The sequence below is a fragment of the Ochotona princeps genome, chromosome 10 (assembly GCF_030435755.1).
Source record: "Ochotona princeps isolate mOchPri1 chromosome 10, mOchPri1.hap1, whole genome shotgun sequence".
NCBI classification, from domain to species: domain Eukaryota; kingdom Metazoa; phylum Chordata; class Mammalia; order Lagomorpha; family Ochotonidae; genus Ochotona; species Ochotona princeps.
The window spans coordinates 15815301-15837648 of record NC_080841.1 but is presented as its reverse complement, the minus strand read 5'-3'; the positions used below and the strand labels follow the sequence as shown (position 1 = coordinate 15837648).

Below are 22348 nucleotides of genomic sequence, written 5' to 3'. Positions count from 1 at the left end.
CCTTCATAGCCCAAGGCGTGCTTGCTGCTGCTTTACCAAGAGAGAGTCTCTGAATTGAGGAAGAGGCACATCTGGTTCTAATCACAGGAATCAAAAAGTCATCTGTTTCTCCCATGGATAAAACTGTTGTCCAGCTTGGTCACGTGTGGCTCATTTAGGGTAATGCCAGGTCTGGGGAAGAAGGTGACTTCCACTTATATGTAACTGCACCCCACCCCAGTCCAGGAGCCCACCTGGCCATCATAAATTCCCTAAGAGCACAGCATCACTGACCAATCCAAGGCAGGTTGTGAACACCATGGACTAACCAGGAACTTGGACCACACACATCAGTACCAATTCTAATGCATCAATACTTTTTTACCCCTGATTAGTTGGGAAGCCTGGGAATTAAGCACTAGCTGCCCAGCTCCTTGCTCAGAGTTTTGCAATAAGCACCTCTATTCTTTCACCACAGTTTTCTGCATGTCAAGCAAAGAGACTCCAGTTTGGGGGTCTTATAGCAATGCTTCTAATGAGTTTGGGGTGTTGTTTAGCAACACTCACAAGTGGGGTGATCTGGGAGGCCTGCTGGGTAAGAAGGAACCAGGTCCTGGGCACAGACCCCTGCAAGCTGGGATGTCAGCTGCGCTCCCCAGGAAGCCGGAGCTGCCCCTCCCACACCATGCCAGTATCTTCTCTGGCACTGTGCCCCTCCTTCCAGGAAAACTCTGCCTGCCCTTTAGGTTCAGAGGGGGACCAGGTGCTGTCAGCTGCCCTGTAGTGGGGAGGCGTACTCCCAGGCGGGAGGCAGCCCAAAGCAGCAGCAGGAGTCTTGGTCCCTGCAGGTGGGACCACAGCGGTTCCTGGCAGTCTGAGCAGTCACAAGGCATCCTCCCCTGCTCACACTGGGTCCTTCCCAGTATGCAGAAAACTGCTGGCTGGCTGATCATCTAAGGCAGGCTGTGTGTCCCCACCTAACAGCAAGAGCAGTAGAGGTGGCTGTCCGGGAAACACACAGGGTGCTACAGGGTAGAAAGAAGCTACTAGGGCCTCCACCCTCCTGCAGGCTTTTGAGACTGTGTTATGAATGTGGGGAGATCCCTATCCTATTTGCAAACACTAAGTCAAGTGCAGAGGTGACCCAGTCAGGAGAGGGGTTCGGCCAAGCTCTCGCGGGGCACGGGAGTCTGGTCTGGAAAGGATAGATCTAAGTGGACTTGAATAATTAGGGGTGCCCTGGTCCTGTCACCTGTCAACCTTGCTTCCAGGAGACCATTAGGGGACTGGGGGCAGACAGAGGGGAGAGAGACAGAGACCATCCCCCTCCCAGACCCTCGCTGGAAGGTGTTTGGCACCTGAGCCACAAGCTTCCTGGCCCCAGGAGATGCCTCTCCAAGGTCTATGGCTGCCCTGCACCCAGAGACAGCCCCAGGTTCAGGAGGAAAAGGCCCAGGATCCACTCCCCCACCCCATCCCTGCCATTCACATCTGGAGGCTTGAAGACCACGCTGCCTCCTGGAATGTCACTTCCAAGTTTGGGGTGCGGGCAGAGGGGAGGCCTGAGGCAGAGGGGATCGCAGCACAAGAGGCCCAGGGCTCATTTTCACAGTAAAAAGGTGGGAGGCTACAAACCAGGTGCTTATTGTATTTGAGCTGGGCACTGGAATGAATGAATGTCATAGAACAAACAGATGGTATAAGGGTACCTGCAATCCTTGCCATGGCACCACCAGAGGGGCAGAAGGGACAGTGTGCTGGCACATGGACACAGAGAAGGGTGGAACTCACGCACCTGTAGTCGAAGGAACCATCCTCTTCTTTGGGGTCCTCGGGGCCAAGAGGAACATCCTTCTTCTCTCGCACTTGGTCAGCAAGAGAAGCAGAGACACAGGGCAAGTAAGCAGAGAGCAGGTGCCCGCAGTCCAGGGTGTGGCGGAATGTAAGAGGCCCAGCCTGGCCCTTACTCCCTGGTGCTGGCTTCCCACACTCAACCAGCTGCCCACTCCTCCTGCCTCCTCCCTCCTCTCCTCTTCTTGCAGCTCCATTCACAGCTGCAATCTCACCCCTACCCCAGCGCTTTCCCCAAACTCCAAACCCGACAGCATCCCTTCTTTGCCAAAGGCACATCCTCCTCTGTTCACACCTTTTCCTTCTGCTCAAAACCAGAATGATTTGTGTGCATTTTGCAGGTCTGCAACAGAAGCAGCTCATTCCCTGAGGCCTGTGTGTGTGTGTGTGTGTGTGTGTGTGTGTGTGTGTGTGTGTGACATGCCTTCCTGCCTGGGACCTAGCTTGCTGGCATGTCCCCTTCCTGTACCCCCTCTTCTGTGGTGTTTCCAAGCCCAGAGGAGGCCCTGCCTGTTGTGTTCTCTGCTGCTTGCTATGCCCTTGGGGAGAAAGCTCTTTTCTCCTTGGCTCCCTCTCACCCAGTCCAGAGGCTGGTATGCAGTGGGCACAGGGCAGGGAAGTCACCTCACTTTCAGGTGTGGCAAACTGAGGCCTTCAGATGTGAAGAACACATCAGTGATGGGTCATTCATCTTTGTAATGTGCCAGGGCTTACCCTGTAGCTGAAGGGAAGCAGCTTAGCTGTGAAGAACTTCCTGGAATGGGGCACTTTCTGGAAGGGGCCAAGGCAGGCTCAGGGGACTATCTGACAAGTTCCTTCAGAAGCCAAGATCCACCCAGCATGTGCATGAACTCACTGGGTCTACCTTTGTGCTAGTGGCAGATGGAGGCTGCCTTCTCCTGGACCCTGACTTCCTCTCTTACAGAAGAAAAACCACCATGACCGACCTAGCATCACAAGGTGAAAGCAAATGGCCCTGGCTGGCAAGGGCTCCTGATCTTCCATGCTCTCTGATGAAAGCAGAGGCGATGGCTTTAGAATCCCAGGGTTCCTGGAGGAGCAGCAGAGAGGGACATGGAGCAGACATTCTCATCCCCTCTACTTCCTTCATGTTGGGTTCCAGTGGGGCTGGGGTTGGGTGATGGGGCTCTCACAGGGAGCAGCAAGAGCTACACCCTGAGGCATCTGCTATCCTGTCTCCTGTCACCCTCCCCACCCTGCCCTGCAACAGCAGAGGGCTCCGGACACCAGACACCAGAGGCCAAGCTCCTTGGCCCTGGTGTGTCTGGGCTGCAGGCAAGCTCTGGAGGAGAAAAATGCCTCTGGGACTCCAGGGGAGCCCAAAGCCCTTTAAGGGGGCACCCACATCCCACATCCCCTAGCCCTATTCTCTACCTTCCCCTCCTGTGGGTAGAAGCGTCTAGGACTCTGCCCTCCTTTGCAGCCTTGCATGCTGTGTCCCTGCGTCCAAGCACTTCTCTTCCCTGGTCGGACACACCAGACACGTCTTCTCCCTCCCCAGGATACTCTAATGGGATGCAAGCTGGGAAAGCCCAGGCAGTGAGCAGATAGGCGGTGGGTCCTGGGGAGAGAAGCTCCTTCCTCCCTGAGGTGGACTTCTTGCTGTGCCCCTTGCACCTGCTGGGATGGGGGTGCCCTCCTCCACCTCAAGCAAGCTGAACACACCCACAGGCTTACTGGCAGCCCAAAGACACCCAGAGCAGCAGCAGGAGGACGTGCCGCAAGCCTGCCAAGGGACACAGCAGTTCCATGGTGCTGGTTGGGGTGGCACCCCCAAGAGAGATGCCTGTTGCTAACCTGGGTATCTGTCCCTGAGTTCACCTGGGTACTTCCTGATCCAGCTTACCTTGGTATTGGTCCATGGCTCAGCTGGGTACTTTCCCTGGCTCAGCTGAGTACTTCCCCTGGCTTAGCTGGGTACTTCCCCTTGCTCAGCTGGGTACTTCCCCTAGCTCACCTGGATACTGTCCCTTGAGTCATCTGGGTACCTGACCCTTAGCTCACCTGGGTCCTGCCCCCTGGCTCACCTGGGTTACTGCCCCCCGAGCTCACCTGGGTGCTGTCCCCCGGCTCACATGGGTGCTGTCCCCTGGCTTACCTGGGTACTGCCCCTACCAGCTTACCTTGTCATGTGGATACTGTCTCTAGCTCATCTGGGTACTCCCCGGCTCCCCTGGGTACTTCCTCTTGGCTCACCTGGGTCCTGCCCCAGCTCACCTGGGTACTTGCCACCACGACTCCTCTTGATGAAGCAGACGATGAGCAGGATCAGCACCAGGAGGGCGATGGCACACATGAGTCCGATGAACCAGCCCTGCGTGGCGATGTCTGCCTGGTTGTTGGTGTAAGCTGGCAGGGAGGCCGGAAGCAAAGGCATGAGTGATTTTGTGGGGAATGTGAGGAGGTGGGGTGAGAGAGAGCCGCAGCTATGCCATGTGGTCTCGCTCCTGGAGCTTAGCACTCCACCTAGCAGCCCTCTGGCCCAAACCATACCACGAAATGGACAAAAAGAAAATCACTCGGGAGCCAAGGTTAAAAGATGAGGAAAGAGGCAAAGGAAAGAGTGGAGGGAGCAGAGAAGAAGCAGAAGGAGGCGGGAGGAAAACATCCATTGAGGACGTGGCAGGGATCCTGGGAACCCGAGGGTGTCACTGCCTGGCAGGGATCTAGGATGGACAGAGGTGGCCATGGAGGAATGAGTTTCCCTCAAGGGCGCCAGGGTGGAGAGAGACCAGCCTCTTCACTCAGTGAGAGTTCTGAGCACACCGTTGTAGGTCTGGGCAGGTGCACAATGCTGGGGTGGTCATCCTCGGCAGACCATGGGCTTGGCACTTTTGGAGTTGTGCTTTCTTTCCTCCCCCAGCCCCCACTGCCACCCCAGGGTTTGTGACACCCCTACCCTGCTCCTTGGGGGCAGTAATACACTGTGTGTCCCTACCTATGTGTGTGCAGACCTATTTCAAGGGGACAGACCCTGCTGTGATGTTTTGGGGTAGGAGTACATACATGGGTAGGCGGAAGTCATCTGATTGATGCAGGTGCCCCTGTTAGGCCAGGGGAGCAGGCTGGAGTTAGGGCTACACAGCAAAAGGGGCAGTTCCTGAAATACCACACCAGGAGAGGGGTGAATCTGTGGGACAGAACTCACTCCAGCAGGCCTAGGGACAGCCACCCGGCAGCAGGAGCCCCAGGAGCCATGGCTGTGGACCTCTCCCTAACCCCTGCCCCAGGGACAAGCACGAGCAACACTGTGGGGGCCGCTCTGGCCCCTGCACTCCCAGGTTCTCATCACTTGTTATTCTACCTCCGTGGGGACAGAGACCATCATCATAGCCCATGGCGCCTCCTCCCACCCCTGCCAATGGTGCACGATTCTTAGTAGGTGGCCAGGACAAAAAGGGTAGGTACTTCTAGACACCCAGCCCTGAGCAGTGCCATGTTCCACAAGATCAAAGCTTGTGATGGTCCTGACCCACGACTGCTCCCTGCAGGCCACCTTCACTCAGCATCAGAAACGTTCCCCACAGGGGGATCAGCTCACTTCCGGCTGCAATGCCTCCCAGCTTCCACAGCTACTGAGAAAACCCTGCCCACCTCAACCAGGCCTCCCCTGCTGTCAGAGCTGGCCCTGGCCACTTCTCTAACCAACTTCCCACTACATCCTCCTCACCCCCAGATTCCAGCCAAGCATGTGACCATCACTCCTGCCCCGGGACCTTTGCATCTGTCTGCCTTCCCTGGACAGCTCCTGACAAAGATCACATCCCTGGAGAGGCCTCTCTAGCTTAAGCCAACCCCGCCTTTCTCTCCCAGAGCACTGTAATTTCTCTCTCTCTCTAGTAGTAGTTATGCCCGCTGGATGTACTGCTGCTGGCAATTCACACAGGCATTATCTAATGGCATGTTTTTTTTTCTTTTCACACCCACTTCACAGATGAGGAAACTGAGGCATAGGGAGGGTGAGGGACTTGCTGGAAGTCAAGGGTCTGGCGACTGGCGGTGCTGGGTGTGCCCAGAGTATCCCTACTTCTGACTATGCCATTCTTGCCGCTCACCCTGCAGCTACCTCCTGGAGGGAGGGGCTGGTCAGGTGTACCGTTAGCTCCCCAGGGACTGGCAGCAGAGCCTTTGGCAGCAAAGGTTCTTGCTTCACCACCTTCACACAGCCCCTCCCCAGCCATGGCCTGGGGGGTGGGACACTTCTTCCCTTCAACTTGACCCTGCCCTGCCTTTCCGCACCACCACACATTCCAGCTTGCCTCAGTCCCCTGCTGTGGGTCTCTGCATGTTTCAGCTCTCACCTGGGATGCAGGCCCAGGCGGAGGCCATGGCCATTGCTGTGTCCTACTCCAAGCGGGTCTTGGCTGTTATTGTCCTGGGCCTGTCCTTCCTGTCTCTGTCCCTGCAGTGCTGCTCCCCCATGCCTGCTCCCTGCTCCCTCAGCAATGACCTCAGCTGCCAAGCACACAGTTGAACCCCGATCTCCTTCCTGCTGCAGACCAGGGCTCTCCGCTCCCTCTCCAGAGAGGCCGCTCCCTCCTTCCCTAAGGGGACCCCATGCCCCTTCCCCGGACTCCTATCCCCTAAGGCCCTCAGGCCTGTCCAGCATCTTCCTCTTTGCAATTAGACACATGGAGGTTTCCCGTTTCTTACAACCAAACCCCAAGGAGATGTCCACATATTCCTCTCCTCCAGCTCATGCACCCCCTTTTACAGCAACCCTTGAATTTCTCCACTCCCTGCTGACCCCCATTCTCATGCCCTGTGAGCTCGGGGTCCCCTCTCCTGCACCCCTTGGTGTCCAGGGATGCCATGAGAACCAACAGCATTCTACCCCAGGAAACCTTTGTCATGTCTGCCAAAGAACATCATGTCTCTGCATTCTGGGCTTGCCTCCTGGGTTAGGCTTCCTGGGTGCCCCTTTGGGCGTCTTGCCCTTCCTACCAGGAGCCCTGGCCCATTGCCCCTGTGCTCCTTCCAACTCATGCCTTCTCTCAACAACTCCATACAACCCTAACGTTCATTGTTCTGTTTCCTGGGTCCTGGCGTCTCATCCCAGTTGGCCCTGTGTGTCCTTGCACCCTGCATCTGTACATTTAACCACTGGGACGGGGACACGGTCAGGCCCTTGATAGCTGTACCTTTCCCAAGCATGGATATTGTCATTGTGCCCTAAATGACAGAATACAAGAACTATGCAAATAGTGTTAACATGGAGTTGGTACTGTCTAGGGGATGATTTAAGTAGTCAGGAGGATGTGTATAGGTGATATGCAAATACTATGCCATTTTACATATGGGACTTGCACATCTGTGGATTTTGACAGCCATGGGGAATCCTCTGGAGATCACGTCCTGCTAATACCTAGTGATGACCACATACGATTACAGCCTCCCATGACAGGTGGCCAGTGACCACTCACTGACTAACGCAGCAACCTGACCCTAACTTAGCATGGTTAGCCTGGGATCCCCATTCCATGCACCCTGCCCATGCACTGGGAGGCGGGACAGGACCCTGTGTGTGCACCTGGGTTGCAGGTCTGCAGTGCCCACTTCCCCATCACCTGCCTGGTGTTGCTGCTGCCGGCTCTTGACAATTTCTTCCAAAGATTCCCCCCACTTTCCCCTGGGAGAGAACACCACGGCCCCAGGAAAGCGCACCGGACAGTAAGCCCTCACCCTGATAGTGCCAGGTGAAGGGCACATGTCACCTCCCATTCTGGTTGAAATGCCCAGGACTTCCCTGGGAGGCTAGGGCACAGATGGCGGTGGGATTGGGAGTTTGGCAGCCTCAACCAAACCCTCATCAAAGTGACTTGGCTTTGGGGAACCGGGAGGAGTTCAAGACGCAATAATCTCTCACTTAGAATGTGACCTCATGGCTCGTGTTCTGAGAGGAGCCAGGCTCCAAGTTAATGGCCTTCGACTGGAACCTCTTTCCAATCCCTGTGGGTCCAGCACAGCGACACCCAGAGGCCAGGGTGTGTCGATCCTCTCGGCTTATAGCTGAGTGGCTGTTGGCCACGTGGCCCCTGCGAACTCATGAATGCCTCTCACCTGTAGCCCGACTGTGGCCTCATCCCAGCATGTTAGCGTTGACAGCCCCAGAGTCCTGCAGTCCCCGCAGGTCTCTTTGGCTTCAAAAGCTTCCAGCAGATGATTCACTTTCCACTGGGATCTTTCTGGCTAGAGCCAGGACTGCCAGCATGCCAGCACACTGGCACGCGAGCAGCTGCTAGTGGTTCCCTTCCATTTCCTCCTGGAACTGCTGCAGCGGGTTCGAGGCTGAGGACTAAGTACTGGCCTGAGGTTGCCTAAGTGACAGGTGGTGGCAGCCCAGAGATGCTCACAGATTCCTGCTTTGATGAGACCCAGGCATCTGGGGGACTGGACCAGGCACTGCAACCCACCCACAGCAAAGAGGGTGTCTTTCTGAGGGCATGGACCCCTCACAGACACACACTGACTTGGGAACATGAAAAGCTTCATCTTCCCTATGTGGTTTGCACAGCAATTTCCAGCTCCCCTGAAAGGGAACAAAGCATGCTCAGAGCCAGGGGCAGAAGCCTATTCACCCCAGCTTGCCCTGAGAGGTGTCCGGAGTGACCTGTCAGTACCAAGGCTTCTGAATCCCCAGACCCAACTCAGGCAGAGAGAGAGAGGGAGAGAGAGAGAGAGAGAGAGAGAGAGAGAGAGAGAGAGAGGAGAGACTTCTGGAAGCATGGATACAAGTGTGCTGTGTGAACATCCTGAAGCAGATTGGGGCCATTTCTGAGGACTCTCCCTAACCCTCATCCACAGCCTGGGGCTTAACACCCAGAGAAGCCCACGTCTCAAAGCAGACCGTGCCAACTCAGCAGCATTTCCCGGGATGGAGCTCCATCCTCAATCATCCCTGCTTCCTGCCACTGCGAGACTCAAGTTGGAAAGGAAGCCAAATCAAACGCATGCACCAATAAGCAAGTGCTTGGGACCCCAGCCGGTTCAAAGAGCAGCCTGACGCATCCTGCCACCTGCTCCACCCTGCTGGTCACCTGTCCAGTTTCTTTGCTTGGCTCTCCTTGGAACTGGACGGGCTGGGCTGTTCACTCAGAGGTCCTGCAGGGAATCGATCTGCTAGCTTCCGGCAGGCAGCCAGAACCCCAGAGGCTGGATGGCAGATGGCCCCAGGGGAACAAGCGGGAGGGGGAGGGGTGGCCGCACCACATATGTAAATGGGCAGTGAGTCCAGAGGAGCAGTCTTGCTGGACCAGGCACAAGGAGAGTCATGAATATTTAAGTCACGCTCAGAGTCCATATAAATCATGTTGGGCCCCTCCCCCATCCTTTGTGTCTAATAACCCGCATCTGATTAGGATACCCCTGGCAAGGGGACTGATCCTTTTTTTCTTCACCTCTTTCCTCCATGCAATCTTCAGCCCCAGGGCTTAGCACACAGGGCACTTGGCAACTCCTTGCCTGGTTTTAAAGCTGCACACACTTAGCCAAGCCAGTGCCCTCAGGGGCTCCAGACGGCCATCCACCCTGATGGCTCAAAATGCCCAGGGCTTGCTCTCTTCCCGGGGCCCTGGCTGGGGGAGCTGCCCATTCACTGGGATGCCTGAAGAAGCCTCTTCACCACCAAGTGGAAAATCTGGGAGCTGCAGCCCTCCAGGTCCACGGCAGTTCTGACCATGGTGACCTCTTGAAGGCTTCCTCCTCTCTCCCAGCAGCACTAAAGCCACTTGCTTCCAGATTGAGTGAAACTTGGGACCAGAATTCAATCAGAAAACAAAGCTGCTCCCCCACATCATGTGGCCCGCCATGGAAAGTGACACAGAACACAGCAGTGGAGAGGCAGTTCCGCGCCACTGAGACCTTAAGTTATTCACCCTCTGGTCCCACATGCAGCAGAAAAGCCCTGCTCACATGGGGTAGGTGGCCCTCCTCTGCATCCTTCCTCAGACCCATACCCAGCGACCAGGTTCACAGACACCAAGTTCTTTTGTCCCAAATGCTCTTAGCCTCTGCCTACCTTTGACCTGCACGTGGCCCTGTGGGGTCAAAAACCAAGGTTTCCTCTCTATGGTGCATGCACATGGCTTCCAGGGGCCTCTGACGGATGGATCACAACAGCCATGAGGCACCATGCAAGGTGGGGAGGGGGCGGAAGCCGAGGAGGAGAACAAGATGTGCCATGCTCGCAGGGGATGGCCAGCCAGCTCCCCTCTCACCTGTACTGGTCATAAAGGTGATGATGGTACTGCTGACGCCCTCGTTGTCCCGGGAATAAACCCGCAACGTGTACGTCATGCCGGGATAGAGGTCTGTGAGCTGTATGGGCTGGGCCTGGGCCTTAACAGGGACAGTTTTTTTCGTATGGTTGCCTGGGGAACAGAAATCTCAATCAGCCTAGAGCCAGGTCCTGGGAGCTGCAGAAAGAACACTTAGGTTCCTGGTCACCTGTGAAAGGTAGAGAGGGTGGGGCAAGGGCCAAGGGCCCACGAGTCCAGGGCACCACACAGACAGGCAGTCCCCAACCCCCATCCATGCACAATGACCTTGCGCTGAGAGCATGACTCCTGCTCCTGAAACACCGTATCCTCGCAGCAGTCTGACCCATTTTCATCCCTCTCAGTCTATCAGCCCACACACTGCAGTCCTGGAGGCACTGGGAGCATGCTGCCTGGCACCTGGTCATGGGACGGGATTCTGTCTTCTCAATGCCAGTGCCAGAGACACAGGTGAATGGATGCCAGGTTCCGTGGGCGCAAACCCCTTCTCTGGACACACACAACTGGAGACCAACCAGCTTTGTTCCTTCCTCTATCTAAGTCAGCTTGGGGTAAACTTCTGGCTTGGGTGAGCCAGCCTGGATGCTTAGAGCTCGGGCCATAGAGGCCCAGGGAGATGGGGCTGATGCCAAGAGTAGGAGGCTTCTGGGAGACAATGCAGCGCACCTGGCTGTACCTGCAGCTGGGCCCTCCTCCCCAGGTCCCAAGAACTGGCATGGAATGAGTAGGCAGCTCAATCCCCTATTCAGCTCATTGGGAGAGCAAGCTGAGCTGCAGACATTCTCTGCAAGCAGAGCGGTTATAGCCCACGGCTATGCACCTCTCAGGTGGAGATGCTGAAATAGACAGTTTGGCTGGGAGATCAATACAGAAGTGAGAATTAGCTCCCACACAAACTACTTGGACCCATACATACCCCAGGCAGGAGAGAGACAAATTCCTGCATAGTGCTTTCAACCCGAGGCTGTCACTAATGGCTTCGGGAGTCCCTTCCTTCTCCTGTGGCCTCCTTCTCCCCACCTCACTCCTGCTTGGGTGTGGATCGATTTCATTAAAGCCATAATGAAGCCAAGCTAAAAGGTCTCTCTGAGCCTGGGGAAGGGGAGTCCACAGGATCTGTTTAATGGCATCTACCACTCCCTGGCGCCGCCGCTGCTGCTGCCACTGCCGCCGCCACCACCACCACCACCCGCACAGCAATGCTTACTGTCAATGTACTCAACCACAAAGTCAGTTCCAGGCCCGAAATTGTGCTTCCAGGTGATGTTGGCCCATTTACTGTTGGGGAGCACTGTGACGTTCCATATGGACTGCTCATCAGGGGCTGGTGGATGGGCTAGAAGAGGAGTTAGTGATGAGGAAGGAGGCAGGAGTGGAGACACAGGAAGAGACATGTGCACATGCACACAGGCTTGCGTGCACACACACACGTGCACAACGTCAGCAAGGGAAGGGCAGAGTCTAAAGTGAACATTCACAAAAGTTGCTGTCTAACAATAAGCAGGGCCAAACAGGAGGATAGGACACATGGGGCAGCTGGCTGCTGTGCATCCACACAGGTCAGACTATGAGTGGAACAGGGTATCTCTACACAATGCCCTTGGAGCCACTCTCCTGGGCTTCTACAGCCTCTGTCAGGAATTTACAGCGAGAGAAGGGGGGGCCCACAGGCCAGGAAGGCAGGAAGGAGCTTGCCTTTAAAGCCCAAGCAGGACTTCTGGCAGGGAAGCCTGGACAAAGTGTGGAGAAACCTTGTTGGGTTCCTGAGCTGGAGGAGGGCATAGAAACCCAGAGAGCCTAGGGCTGGGGCAGCTCTAAGGGACAGCCAAGCTGATGGCCCCATACTGCTGGAAGTGCCTGGGAGCCTGGAATCCCAGGGTTCTGACCAGAGACAATAGCACCCTTCCTCTCCCTTCCATGGGTTAGGGGGCGCAGAGAGATGATAGCTCCTCTCTGACACTCAACCTTCGCTGCTGGCCCAGACCCCAAAAGAGCCCTGTGTAGTAGCTTCTTGGCCCACAGGGTCTTCAAGCCTGGATCTCGGGCTGTGCAGAGGACTTAAGTGATCAAGCTCTGAAGAGCTGGCGGCCACTTTATGGAAGCCGTGATGCTGTCTGAACTCCCAGTCCACGTATGGCAGGATGGCACTCTTCAAACATCATCATTTTCTGGGAGTCCCAGTGGTCTGATTACCCCATTTTCCAGCAAAGACTTAATAGTGGAACACTAGCTTGGAGCCTCATATTTCAAAGACATTACAAGTAGGGCTCCTACATATTTTATTAGCATACGAGAGGGCACTGTCACTAGCTCACTTGTCAAAAATAAATGAGCAGAGGACATTGGTGATGCATCTATTCAGGATCTATGGGGTGTGTGCCTGAGTCTGCAGGGCTGGGGAAAATGAGGAAAGGTCTTCAAACAAGGGCTTTCTCTACCACAACCTTGGCAGGTGTATCGGTTCCCTGGTGACCAAGATCCAGGTTAGGGGAGGGACCAAGAAACAGACTGCATTAATGGCCCTGCACAGCTGTCTCCAAGGGGAGGTATGTGTGTGTGCTGGGGGGTGGGGAATCTTATCTGCCAGGTGTTTCCGCTGTGCTCCTTCCGCTACCTCAAAACCCAGCTCCTCAAAATTCTGCAGCTCTTGCTAGTGGGCAGGAATTATGATTGGTCCAACGACTAGAGTTCAAACCCACTCTGAGTATGAGGATTCAGGTACTGTTACGACACGTCAGAATGGATTAGAGGTGGGTCTGGAGGAAGCATTGCCTTGCAGAAATGAAGGTCATGGCCCTTCCACAATTGGAAAGCTTCCAGAGAAGGAGCAGGAAGAAGTGGTGCCAGTAATTAAAAACCAAAACATGAGCCTGAGAGGGATGCCTGGTGCTGCTGACTCCGCCCTTGGTGCCTGAAAAAGCCAGGGACCACGAAGGCCCACAGCACCGTGAACAGATGCTTAGGAGACATTTTATCCCAGGAGGTAAAGCCTGGGAAGGATGCACGTTCACTTCAAAGCAAAGGCTTGTGGGCATCTTAGCCACTCTACATCGCTAAGAGAAGGGCCGGTGCTAGAGGACCACGTACCGGCTCTCAGTGAGTTCAGAAACATAACCATGTGCATGGGGCACAAATGACAGTGTGAGGCCCTGGGGCCAATTCTAAGGGATAGCAAGGGGAGACACTACTCCCTGCACTCACTTGTGGTGTACCGTCCCTAAGAGCTCACAGTGGTCTTGGGGCTCAGAGGCCCACCTGAAGGGAAAGATGCCTCCCTGAGATCCCAAAGAGTGCCAGCCACCAAGTGGTTACCGACAGCTCCTAACAGTTGAGTGGACTTCCCTTGGGGGGACACTTCTCTAAAATGCATGCTGCTGAACTCCTTGATACCGTGCCTTTGCAGGGAGGTAGTGTGTGAAGTCTGAGGGCCATGTTGCCAGCTTTGAGTCACCTGCCTCTCCTGGTCATTGACTTCAGCCACACCATTGGATTAAAAGGCCCCTTACATTGGCATTGAGCCTCCATCCTGGCTCTGGTGGTCAGGATGGGAGGACACAGAGGCCTTGTGGTGGGGAGAGGGACTTGCCCAGGACATAGGCAGTGACAGGTGGAGACCTAAATTCTGCAAATGCTGGAAGAGTTTGCATGCTTCCTGCCAGCCCAGCTGGCTGTCACATGGAGTTCATAGCTGCCTATGGGATTAGGAGGTTAGAGATCCTGCCCTGTGCAGGGGTAAGACTGACGCTTGGTGCCTGACAGTGTCACCAAACCCCTGTGGTTGGGAAGGCGGAGCAGCCAGGCTCCATTGCCCATTCAGGGACACTCAAGGATGGCCTATTCTTCTGGCTCAATAGGCTAGCCCTGCACCAACTTTTACCAGGGGCCAGGGAATGGCTGCAACTTGCCCTGCACGCATGCACATGGGGGCTCAGGGAATACACGTTGGACAGGCAAGGGAGCTCCCCAAGCATGACAGGCCTCCATGGCAGGCTCTGACTTCTTACAAGTCTGCAAGTGTTCCTTGGGAGACGTGGGGCCGGGAAGGAACAGAGCTGCCGGGTACACCTTCCGCTCCCGGCTTCCTCTGCCCTGCACAACTGGATGTGGCTGTGGCCAGAGGAAGAAGCCCTCAAGCTGGCTGCACTGGGCCGGCCACCATTCCTTCCTGATTCTGCATGCCCCCATACCCCACCACAGAGTGCTTAGAATGTAGCCAGAAGCAGCCCTACCCTCTTGAGGGTCCCTGGCCTAGAAGCCAGGCCCTCTGGCAAAGTATAAGGCTCCAAGGCCGGTATAAGGTGTTTGGAGCAATGTGTATCTGGCTTAGATCCACGTCACTTATAAATATGCAAAGTAGAAACTAAGGGAGGCGGCAGCAAGCAGCACCCCAGCGCCACCTCCCCTTAATGGTCCCTCTGAGACAGCAGGGGAGGCAGGCCAGGAGGGGCAGGGTGCGCCAGTGTCGCGCAGTACCGGATTCCTGTATCTTAGTCCTCATGGTGGTGGCCGGAGGACTCTCCGTGGTGGTGGTGGTGGTAGCAGCGGTGGTGCTTGTAGTAGTTGTGGCAACAGTGGTGGTAGGTGCGGCAGTTGGGATGGTAGGAGCTGCCGTGGCTTCAGTGGTGGCGACAAGGGCAGTAGCATCAGTACTGCTCACGGCGCCCGTGGCGCCCACGGTGGTCGGGGGCCATGTGGGAGGAGCTGGGGGGAGATGTAAAACAGCCGAGCGCGGTTGGTTCGGTTGGGCCCACCCTGAACTCATGTGTGACAGCGTGCATAGCGGGCGGCTGGTGGGGTGATGGGGTTGGATGACCAGAAGCCTCCACAAGCAAATGGAAGGGCTCAAGATGCATTGCAGTGTAAGGAAACATAACCATGGGGTGAGGAAGAGAATGAAGCCCAGTGTGTGTTTCATTTTCTTCTCATGGTCTGTGTGGCTCCAAGCAACCAGCATGCATTCAGCCAAGGGCGAGGATGAGGATGGAAAGGGAGTGCGCACAGAAACCCGCACACCTCAGGGACAGACGCACGGAGTCCCAAGCCAAGCACTAACCAGACACAGGCCCAAGCAGCACCAGTTGGCTCCAGCCCTGGAGCCCCAGCCTCAAGACGTGGGCAGGTGGCACGGCCCCGTCTGCAGCCTCCATTCCTGACCCTGCCCTTCAGCATGGCCCTGTGCCATGCTCGTGGGGCTTCAGATAGCCACCTACATCCTGTACCACAGGCGGGCCGAGCCCACCCTGCCTGCAGCTCGCCAGCCCTCCAGTCCTAGTTCTTGCTGAACCCTCCCCTCAATCGCACCACCTTCTGCCTTTACTTCATTCCTTCCTTCTCTGCCTAGGGGGCTCTCCCTGCAGTGGCTTCAGTGCAGCTTTTTGTCTGGGAAATTGAGGCTCAGGTACCCCAAGTGCTTCCTGTTTCTATTTGGGTATGGAAGAGACCCTCTGGGGTCCATGTCCCTACCACCATTCTCCCAGCCCACGGGAGACAGAAATCCTGGGCCACGAGCCGGATTCCCCAGTGCAGGTTGGCACCTGGGGTGCGGACAGCTGCGGGTCTCCCATCCAGAGCCATGGGTCAGTCCTGGGGATGCCATCTCAGGACCATGGATGCTAAGAGAGGACCGTCCTGCCCTGCCCTTCCAAGTTCCAGAATACTGATACAGTTGCAAGCAGAAGAGTGACGGGTCAAGTCAGAGAGAAGGCAACACCTGCTCCTTGCGCTCCATTGCGCATGATCAAACCTGCGTCTATCTCCCATGGTGGATGAGGCACTGCACAGGACCCTAGACACAAGCAGGTAACCCTTCTTCTCCCCCATCTCCAGGAGTTTAGGAAAATGCCTTGGCTGGCTGTCTCCCCATGGGAAGGGAGCTAGGCCAGGGAGAACTGAGAAAGCAGGTTCTCAGGGCAGAATGAGCTGGATCAATAAAAGTCTTCTCATTCTCCCAGGGTCTCCAACATTACAAGTCCCCCATGGAGAAAGATGGGATGTCCCAGGGTCCTGGTCACTTTCTTGCCTGGGTCCTGAGGGTGCTGATCATAGGAGTCCCTCTGGGGAGCAGTTCTGCCTTTGCAGAGATTATTAGGCAAGTTCAAGGATCTAGTTCCCAAGCTTCAGCCAAGTTATAAACCAACACAGTGCTATGATTAAGCCTCAGCATGCAGAAATTCATGCCCCTCCCCCCAAGACACACAACCAGGGAGACTCTGAGGCAAGGGCGAGCTCTCCCAGGCCCGGGCACCCACAGGGCCCCTCCAAGCAGCTCTGTGCAGTCAGCAAGAGCTGGACAGACCACTGCACTCACCTAGAACTGCTCTAAATCACTTCCTTATCACAATCATTATCGCAAATTTTCTAATAATCTCTGTCACACACAACAAGCACGAGGCTCCCTGTCCATGCCTGTGTGAAAGATGTCACCTCAGAACACTTCCTCTGAACCTGAACCACCCATGTTACCCAGTGAACAGCCCTGGAAGCCCCTTCCCACAGGTTCAGCACAGGTGCCACCTCCTGGGTGCCTGTTGCTAAGTCAGTCTTCCCGAAGCTGCATGCACACTGTCCCGGGGCCTCTTGGGCCTCATGCAGAGAGCCACCGACCCCCGTCAGTCTCTCATGGGGCCACTTGTTTCCCAGGGTATTCTACTGAGCAGTTCTGGAGACAGGAGAAATGGTTCAGAGCCTATCCCCTTCCTCTGCTATCATGGCTGCTACACTCACCGCTGCTACTCAGGGCCACCTGCCCCAGCTCTTCTCCCTCACACACAGTAGCAACAGCCTCAGGGCGCTGGTGAAGGACAGGAGAGCGAGGACAGTCCCCAGGAGTGCCTCCCTCAGAGCCACTCATCAGCTGTGTCACTGTCCCAAACCTTCACAGGGCCACCCACATGGACTAGGAAGGCAGAGGCCAGAAGACATGTGCTGCCAGGGCTGGCATGGGTGGAGAAGGGTTGATACAGGGGAAATGGTGCTGATCTAAGACGCTCAAGGTGTTTCCAGTGCTGGGGTTGAGCAGGGAGAGAGACAAGATGGTCTGAGGCCAGAAGAGGGGCTGAGAATCAGAGAGGAACACGGGCTGTATAAGGATGCCCCTTCCAGCAACATCAGGAGCTGTGGTGCTGAGTAGAGACCACCAGCATCCGAGAAGAGTGTAGGGACATCACACCCCATCACTGATGAGGTCCCAGGTGGCCAGCACAGAGCCCCAACTGAACAGAAGGTAGTATGAATACTTCAGCTCACCCTACTGTGCATGGGAAGGTGCCTGCTCATGTCTGACGCTCTCCCTGACCCAGGGTTCTGGGGAGCCATGAATAGGAGGTGCAGAAGAACAGGGAGAGATGGCAGGGTTCACTCATCTCCCCCCCAGGAGCTACCCCACATTGCAGCTCTGAGCTGAGTCAAAGACAAGTGGTGGCAGCTTTCAGACATTCCGAGGGGGTATGAGAAGTCCAAAAATGTACACATGGCACATGGACTCCGCTGGCCAAGCCACAGATGGGCAGGCAGATGGGCAGCAGTCCTTGGAGGCTGAACATACAGGTGGACAGGAGGGATCATCTCCCCAGGCTAAGCCACCAACAGATCGGCCTGGGGAGGGGGGTGGGGAGAAGCACCCAGATTTGGAGAGGAGAGGCAAGGAGCTGGCAGGCTGGGCGTCAGGCCCACGTCCAACATGCAGAACCTGAGCTCTGCGGCTTGGCACCTGTGCTGATGCAGAAGGCCCAGCCATGTGTAAGCAGAGAGCAGCCGAGGATATCGGCCCATCTCACTCAATACAATGTGCCAGCATACTCAACCGCCGTGTTACATTGGGGCTGATGCCCATGAAACCACCTCATGGATGGATGAACGGGAACCAGGATCATCCAGCAGACACAGCATGACAGGTCTGGATCTTGTCTAAATGGGAAATCAGAATTGGGGTGTGTGGAACTGCATCGCTCCTCCCCCTTGTAACTGAGAGGGGCAACACAGATGGGCATAGATGCCCACTGGACCAGGCAAGCTTCCTGCTGCTGGTTCCACCTGCCCTGGGTTCCGGGCTGCCAAAAATTGGGCAGTGGTCGGAGAGGGAGCTGCTTCACCAGGCAGCATCTTTGCTTCACTCACATCCTACCTGACCCACATTTCATCTTATGCTATGGCAGTCACAGGAGGGGGACCCACCTAAGCTCAAAGAGACCTTATGGAGAGGCTGCTGTGGATACTGGGGTCCAGGCAGTGGAGAGGGCTGGGGGAAGGTTAATAGCCGCTCACCACCAGCGCAAAAATAAAACAAACAAAAAAACTCCCCAAAACAAAAAAAAAAAAAACCTGCACACTGAAGGAAGCAGGGTGTGCAACAAAAAGAGAACCAATCTAGGATGCAAAAGGTTGGGTGAGCCAGTGTGGGGAGGGAACCAAATGGAACAAAATTCGTAAGTCACACCCCCCGATTTTCTACCAGCTTCACTTGGTCCCCAGCTGCCCACTGGACTCTTGCTTGCTGCTTCGCTGCTACCAGGGAGCCCCACTTCACTTCCCACTCAGAGGGGCTCCAAGAAAGGCTGACAAAGGAGTCCAAAGAGCCCCATCACCTAAGCCTGCACCTGCCTGCCCGACTCCATCCCCCCACTGTGGAGCCCCATCCCAAGCCCCAAGAGTGGAGGCTGTTCTTCAAGCTGCAGACTTGGAGGAGGTGAGGGGATCGCCAGCCCCCTAAAACCCACTGAGACTCTAGTTCCTGGAGCCCCTGGTCCTCTCTAGGTGAGGCTAGTTCCTTCTCATTGAGCAGCTCCTGAAGTGGCTGCCAAAGCTGGGGCTGGGCCCCCATGCAGCATGCAGATCTGGCATGCACAGCATTCACCCTCTCAGGGCCTGGCAGCCTGCACCAGGAGCCATTGCATCTGACTTCCCAGGACCACTACCACCACCACCACCGCCAGCCTGAGGGCTCTGAGATGTCAGGGCTGGGCAGAGGGGCAGGGTGGACAGCTAGTTCCCAGGAAGTGGCTCTTGGGCAGCAGGTCTGGAGCCCTGGCCACAGGACTCCCTCTAAGCCAGTCTCCTCTTTGATGAGAGGTATAAAGCAAGTGTAGGGTAGGCCTCGCTTTACTCCCCTGGCTCCAGGCTCCATGCAGTCTGGCTAAGCAGCCACTGACAGGGTGAGGCTGGAGCGTGCTTCAGCCCCAGCCACTCCCTCCTCCTCTGCTGGGGCTTCACCATCTGCATCGCCCCATGCCACGCCCCATTACCTCTGCGACCGGTACGATACCTGCAGTGGGAGTAGCTTCAGAACACAGCACCCAACATGGCCACAGAGAAGGAGAAAGGATGAGAGGGAAGAGAAAAGAGAGCACAGGTGAAACCACGATACCAGCACGCACAGAAGGCACTGCTGGCTCAGACCTGACCCAGACAGGGCTACGGGGATGCTGGCTCTGTCCGAGGGTATGTGTGGGCATTGTGGTCACCTCCACTGCCAATTCCTATATGGGGCTTGCCATATCAGCACCAGTTTGAGGCCTGGCTGTTCTACTTCTGACACAGCTCCCTGCTAACTCACCTGGAAAAGCAGTGCAAGATGGGTCAAGTGCCACCCACATTGAGACCCAGATTGAGTTCCAGGATCCTGGCTTCAACCTGGCCCAGCCCTGTTGCCTGTGGCCATCTAAGGAGTGAGCCAGTGGCTGGAAGATATCTTCATCCCAATCTCTGTCACTCTGCCTTACAAATTAATAAAATACCTTAGGGAAAAAAATCCTTCTTACCTGCTTCTACCTCTACGTAACTACCGATCATTTAAGGATCATGACATTCTTAGCTCCTTCCCCAACGTTGGGGTGATCCTTATGAAGGCTGGGGAGCCCCTATGCTACCAGTAATTGGTGGTATAAAGTACAGGTGTTGCATCCAGACACCATCCCAGCCAGAAAGGATGGTTCCTGAATCTGGGAGGCAGGGACTGCAGTCTGAAGCCCCATTCCAGTGCTCCAGCGTCCCAATTCTTTTCCACCACCACCACTTGAACCTGATAAACTTAAAAGCTCCAGTGCTAAAAGCCTTGGCAGGAATTCATGAACCTAAGTGAAGAAAGTCCCTTTGTTCTCTGATCCCCTGCAGAACTTTGCCCGATGTGGCTGCTGGCAACTGACAATGAGGTTCTGTGTATTCTCTGGCACTGGGTGGGGACAGGGAATGGAAGAGGCCACTTCCAGACGTTTCCTTAGGGAGCTGTGGAACCAAGCAGGTGCACCATGGTCTGGTCTGGCACAGCCTCCTACGTTAGCCACCTACCTGCAGCCCCAGCCTTCCTAAAACTCCCAAGGTCCAGGGGCTTGAAGAGGATCCCAGGAGAGGGAGCTTCCAGGGCTGGAATGGGGGCCATAAAGAGAACGGCCAGCCTTCCTCCGGCTCCTGCTTGGCACTGCACAGCTGCCTTGGGAGAAGGGCTTGGGAAGCACATGTGCTCCCCTAGGGTGAGGGTGCTCAGGAGACCCCATGGGGTCACGGCAACCCTGAGCCTGCTGGAGAAGTGGTCATCAGGGAAACTCAGACACCCTTTCCCACCCTATCTTCTGGGCCCTTTTCCTGTGTAGTTCCCTCTGGGCCTCCCCTTTTTGGACTATGCCAGCTTATTCCTGGTTGTGTGGCACAGTGAATGGCACTGCACACTGTGGGTGCTCTGGAAGGGATCTTGCCGCAGGGTGTCTGTCAACACTCATCCCTTTGCATTCTGTGCCTGAGAGGTGTTCCCACGCGCCAGTACGGTGCAGGGTGAGCTTGGCGCGCCCTCAGGTGGTGTGCTCAGGCAGGTGCAGCTCTGGCTAGGGTTGCCTGGAAACTCACCCACAAAGGGCTACAAGGTGTTCCCCCTGCCTGCCTTGGGTTCACGTGTGTCTGGGCAAAGGAGGACCATCAGATAGCCCTCCTGGCGTACCTGCAGGGCTACCCCAGCCACCCGCGACAGGCGCCTATTCATGGTAGATATGACCACAGGTATATCCCTAGACACTCCTCATCTCTCAGTTCATGTCACTTCTGGTGACAGTGAGTGGCTAAGCAGGTCAAAGCCAAGTGCAGGCTCTTGGGGTCAAGTCGGATGGTAGTTCTCAGGAGACCTCAATCTTCCACACCCAGCCTGCACTAATATTCTCCACATCGAGGTCCAGGGCCTGAGGACCTCGATCCTATCTGGCCCAGGTGGCCAGCAGCCAGGCTCAGCTCTTGGCGTTTCTCTAGGTGTCTGACTAGTTGGTACCTTTCACCCCAGAGGCTGTGCCGTGGACCTACCTTCATTCGGAGGTGCAGGTGACTCCTCTGTGACTGCTTCCCCAGAGCCCACCTGCGTCCGGGCACTGAGCGTGAAGCGGTAGCGAGACACGGGATCCGCCCTCTGCACTGTGAACTTGGTCTGATTTGGAGAGAAGTTCTCTACCATCTGTTTCCCTAGTTTGGTTCCATTAACTGGGGAGAGACACAGGTAAGAGAATTGGAACAGTAGCAGCATTTGTCCCATGGCTTACCGAACTTTCAGGAGGGACCAAGTCCTGATTGCGTTGGGAAAGGACCCAGGAAACATGCCCGGTGGCCATCAAGGCCTACTAAAAATCCCCTCTGTCCAGGGTCAAGGTTCTCTATGCACCCCATGGTCTCCTGCTCACTACAAAGTTGTGCTGCTGATTCTGAAAGGTTCTGTTCCAGCTCCTAAGCTCTTTCAACAGGGACAAATCTGTTGACTTTCTTCCTTCCTCTCAAACAGAATGAGGGAAGAGCCACTGGGGCTTGGGATGCTAATGCCTGCTTGGTATGTGGCTCAGTTAACAGACCTCAAAGGGCAAAGCAGTCAGGCCACACAAGCACAGGACTGGCTATGGGAACGGTTCACGCTGCCACCCTTGGCCCCTGTGCCTCCCAGTATGGCCCAGCACCGCCTACTTTAGACATCTTAAAGCTTTCCAATTGCAATGGTACACTATCCCCACGTGGTGATGCTGGGTATGTGAATCTGGCCGATCTAGGATCTTTTAAAATGTGTATGTGTGTATGATGGTTTTTAAAAAGTTTATTTTAAAAGACAAATGGAGAGACAGGGAAAGGGAGAGAGAGAATCTTCCACTTACTAGTTCCCTCCCCAAATGCCCGCAGCTCTGGGGTGAGTGAACAAGCCAGGCTGAGAGTCAGGAACTTCTGCCATACACTATGGGTGGCAGGCACCCAAGTCCTCGGGCTGTGAT

The 22348-nt window shown here is 55.6% G+C and overlaps 1 protein-coding gene across 5 annotated transcripts in view; it reads right to left on the bottom strand.

The window, feature by feature from the left end:
• The window catches only part of NFASC (neurofascin), a 157061-nt gene that overhangs the window by 1422 nt on the left and 133291 nt on the right, over positions 1-22348 (bottom strand). For 3 of the 5 annotated variants that reach the window (XM_058669071.1, XM_058669070.1, XM_058669072.1), the window contains 3 exons: positions 21405-21578; positions 4069-4200; positions 1775-1844 (listed from right to left, as the gene is read on the bottom strand). In XM_058669071.1, the coding sequence (XP_058525054.1) occupies positions 1775-1844; positions 4069-4200; positions 21405-21578 (376 nt within the window). Of the gene's footprint in view, positions 1-1774; positions 1845-4068; positions 4201-10067; positions 10221-11334; positions 11452-14600; positions 14829-19386; positions 19402-21404; positions 21579-22348 lie in introns of all 5 variants that reach the window. The other 2 variants (XM_058669073.1, XM_058669069.1) reach the window with 2 other exon arrangements.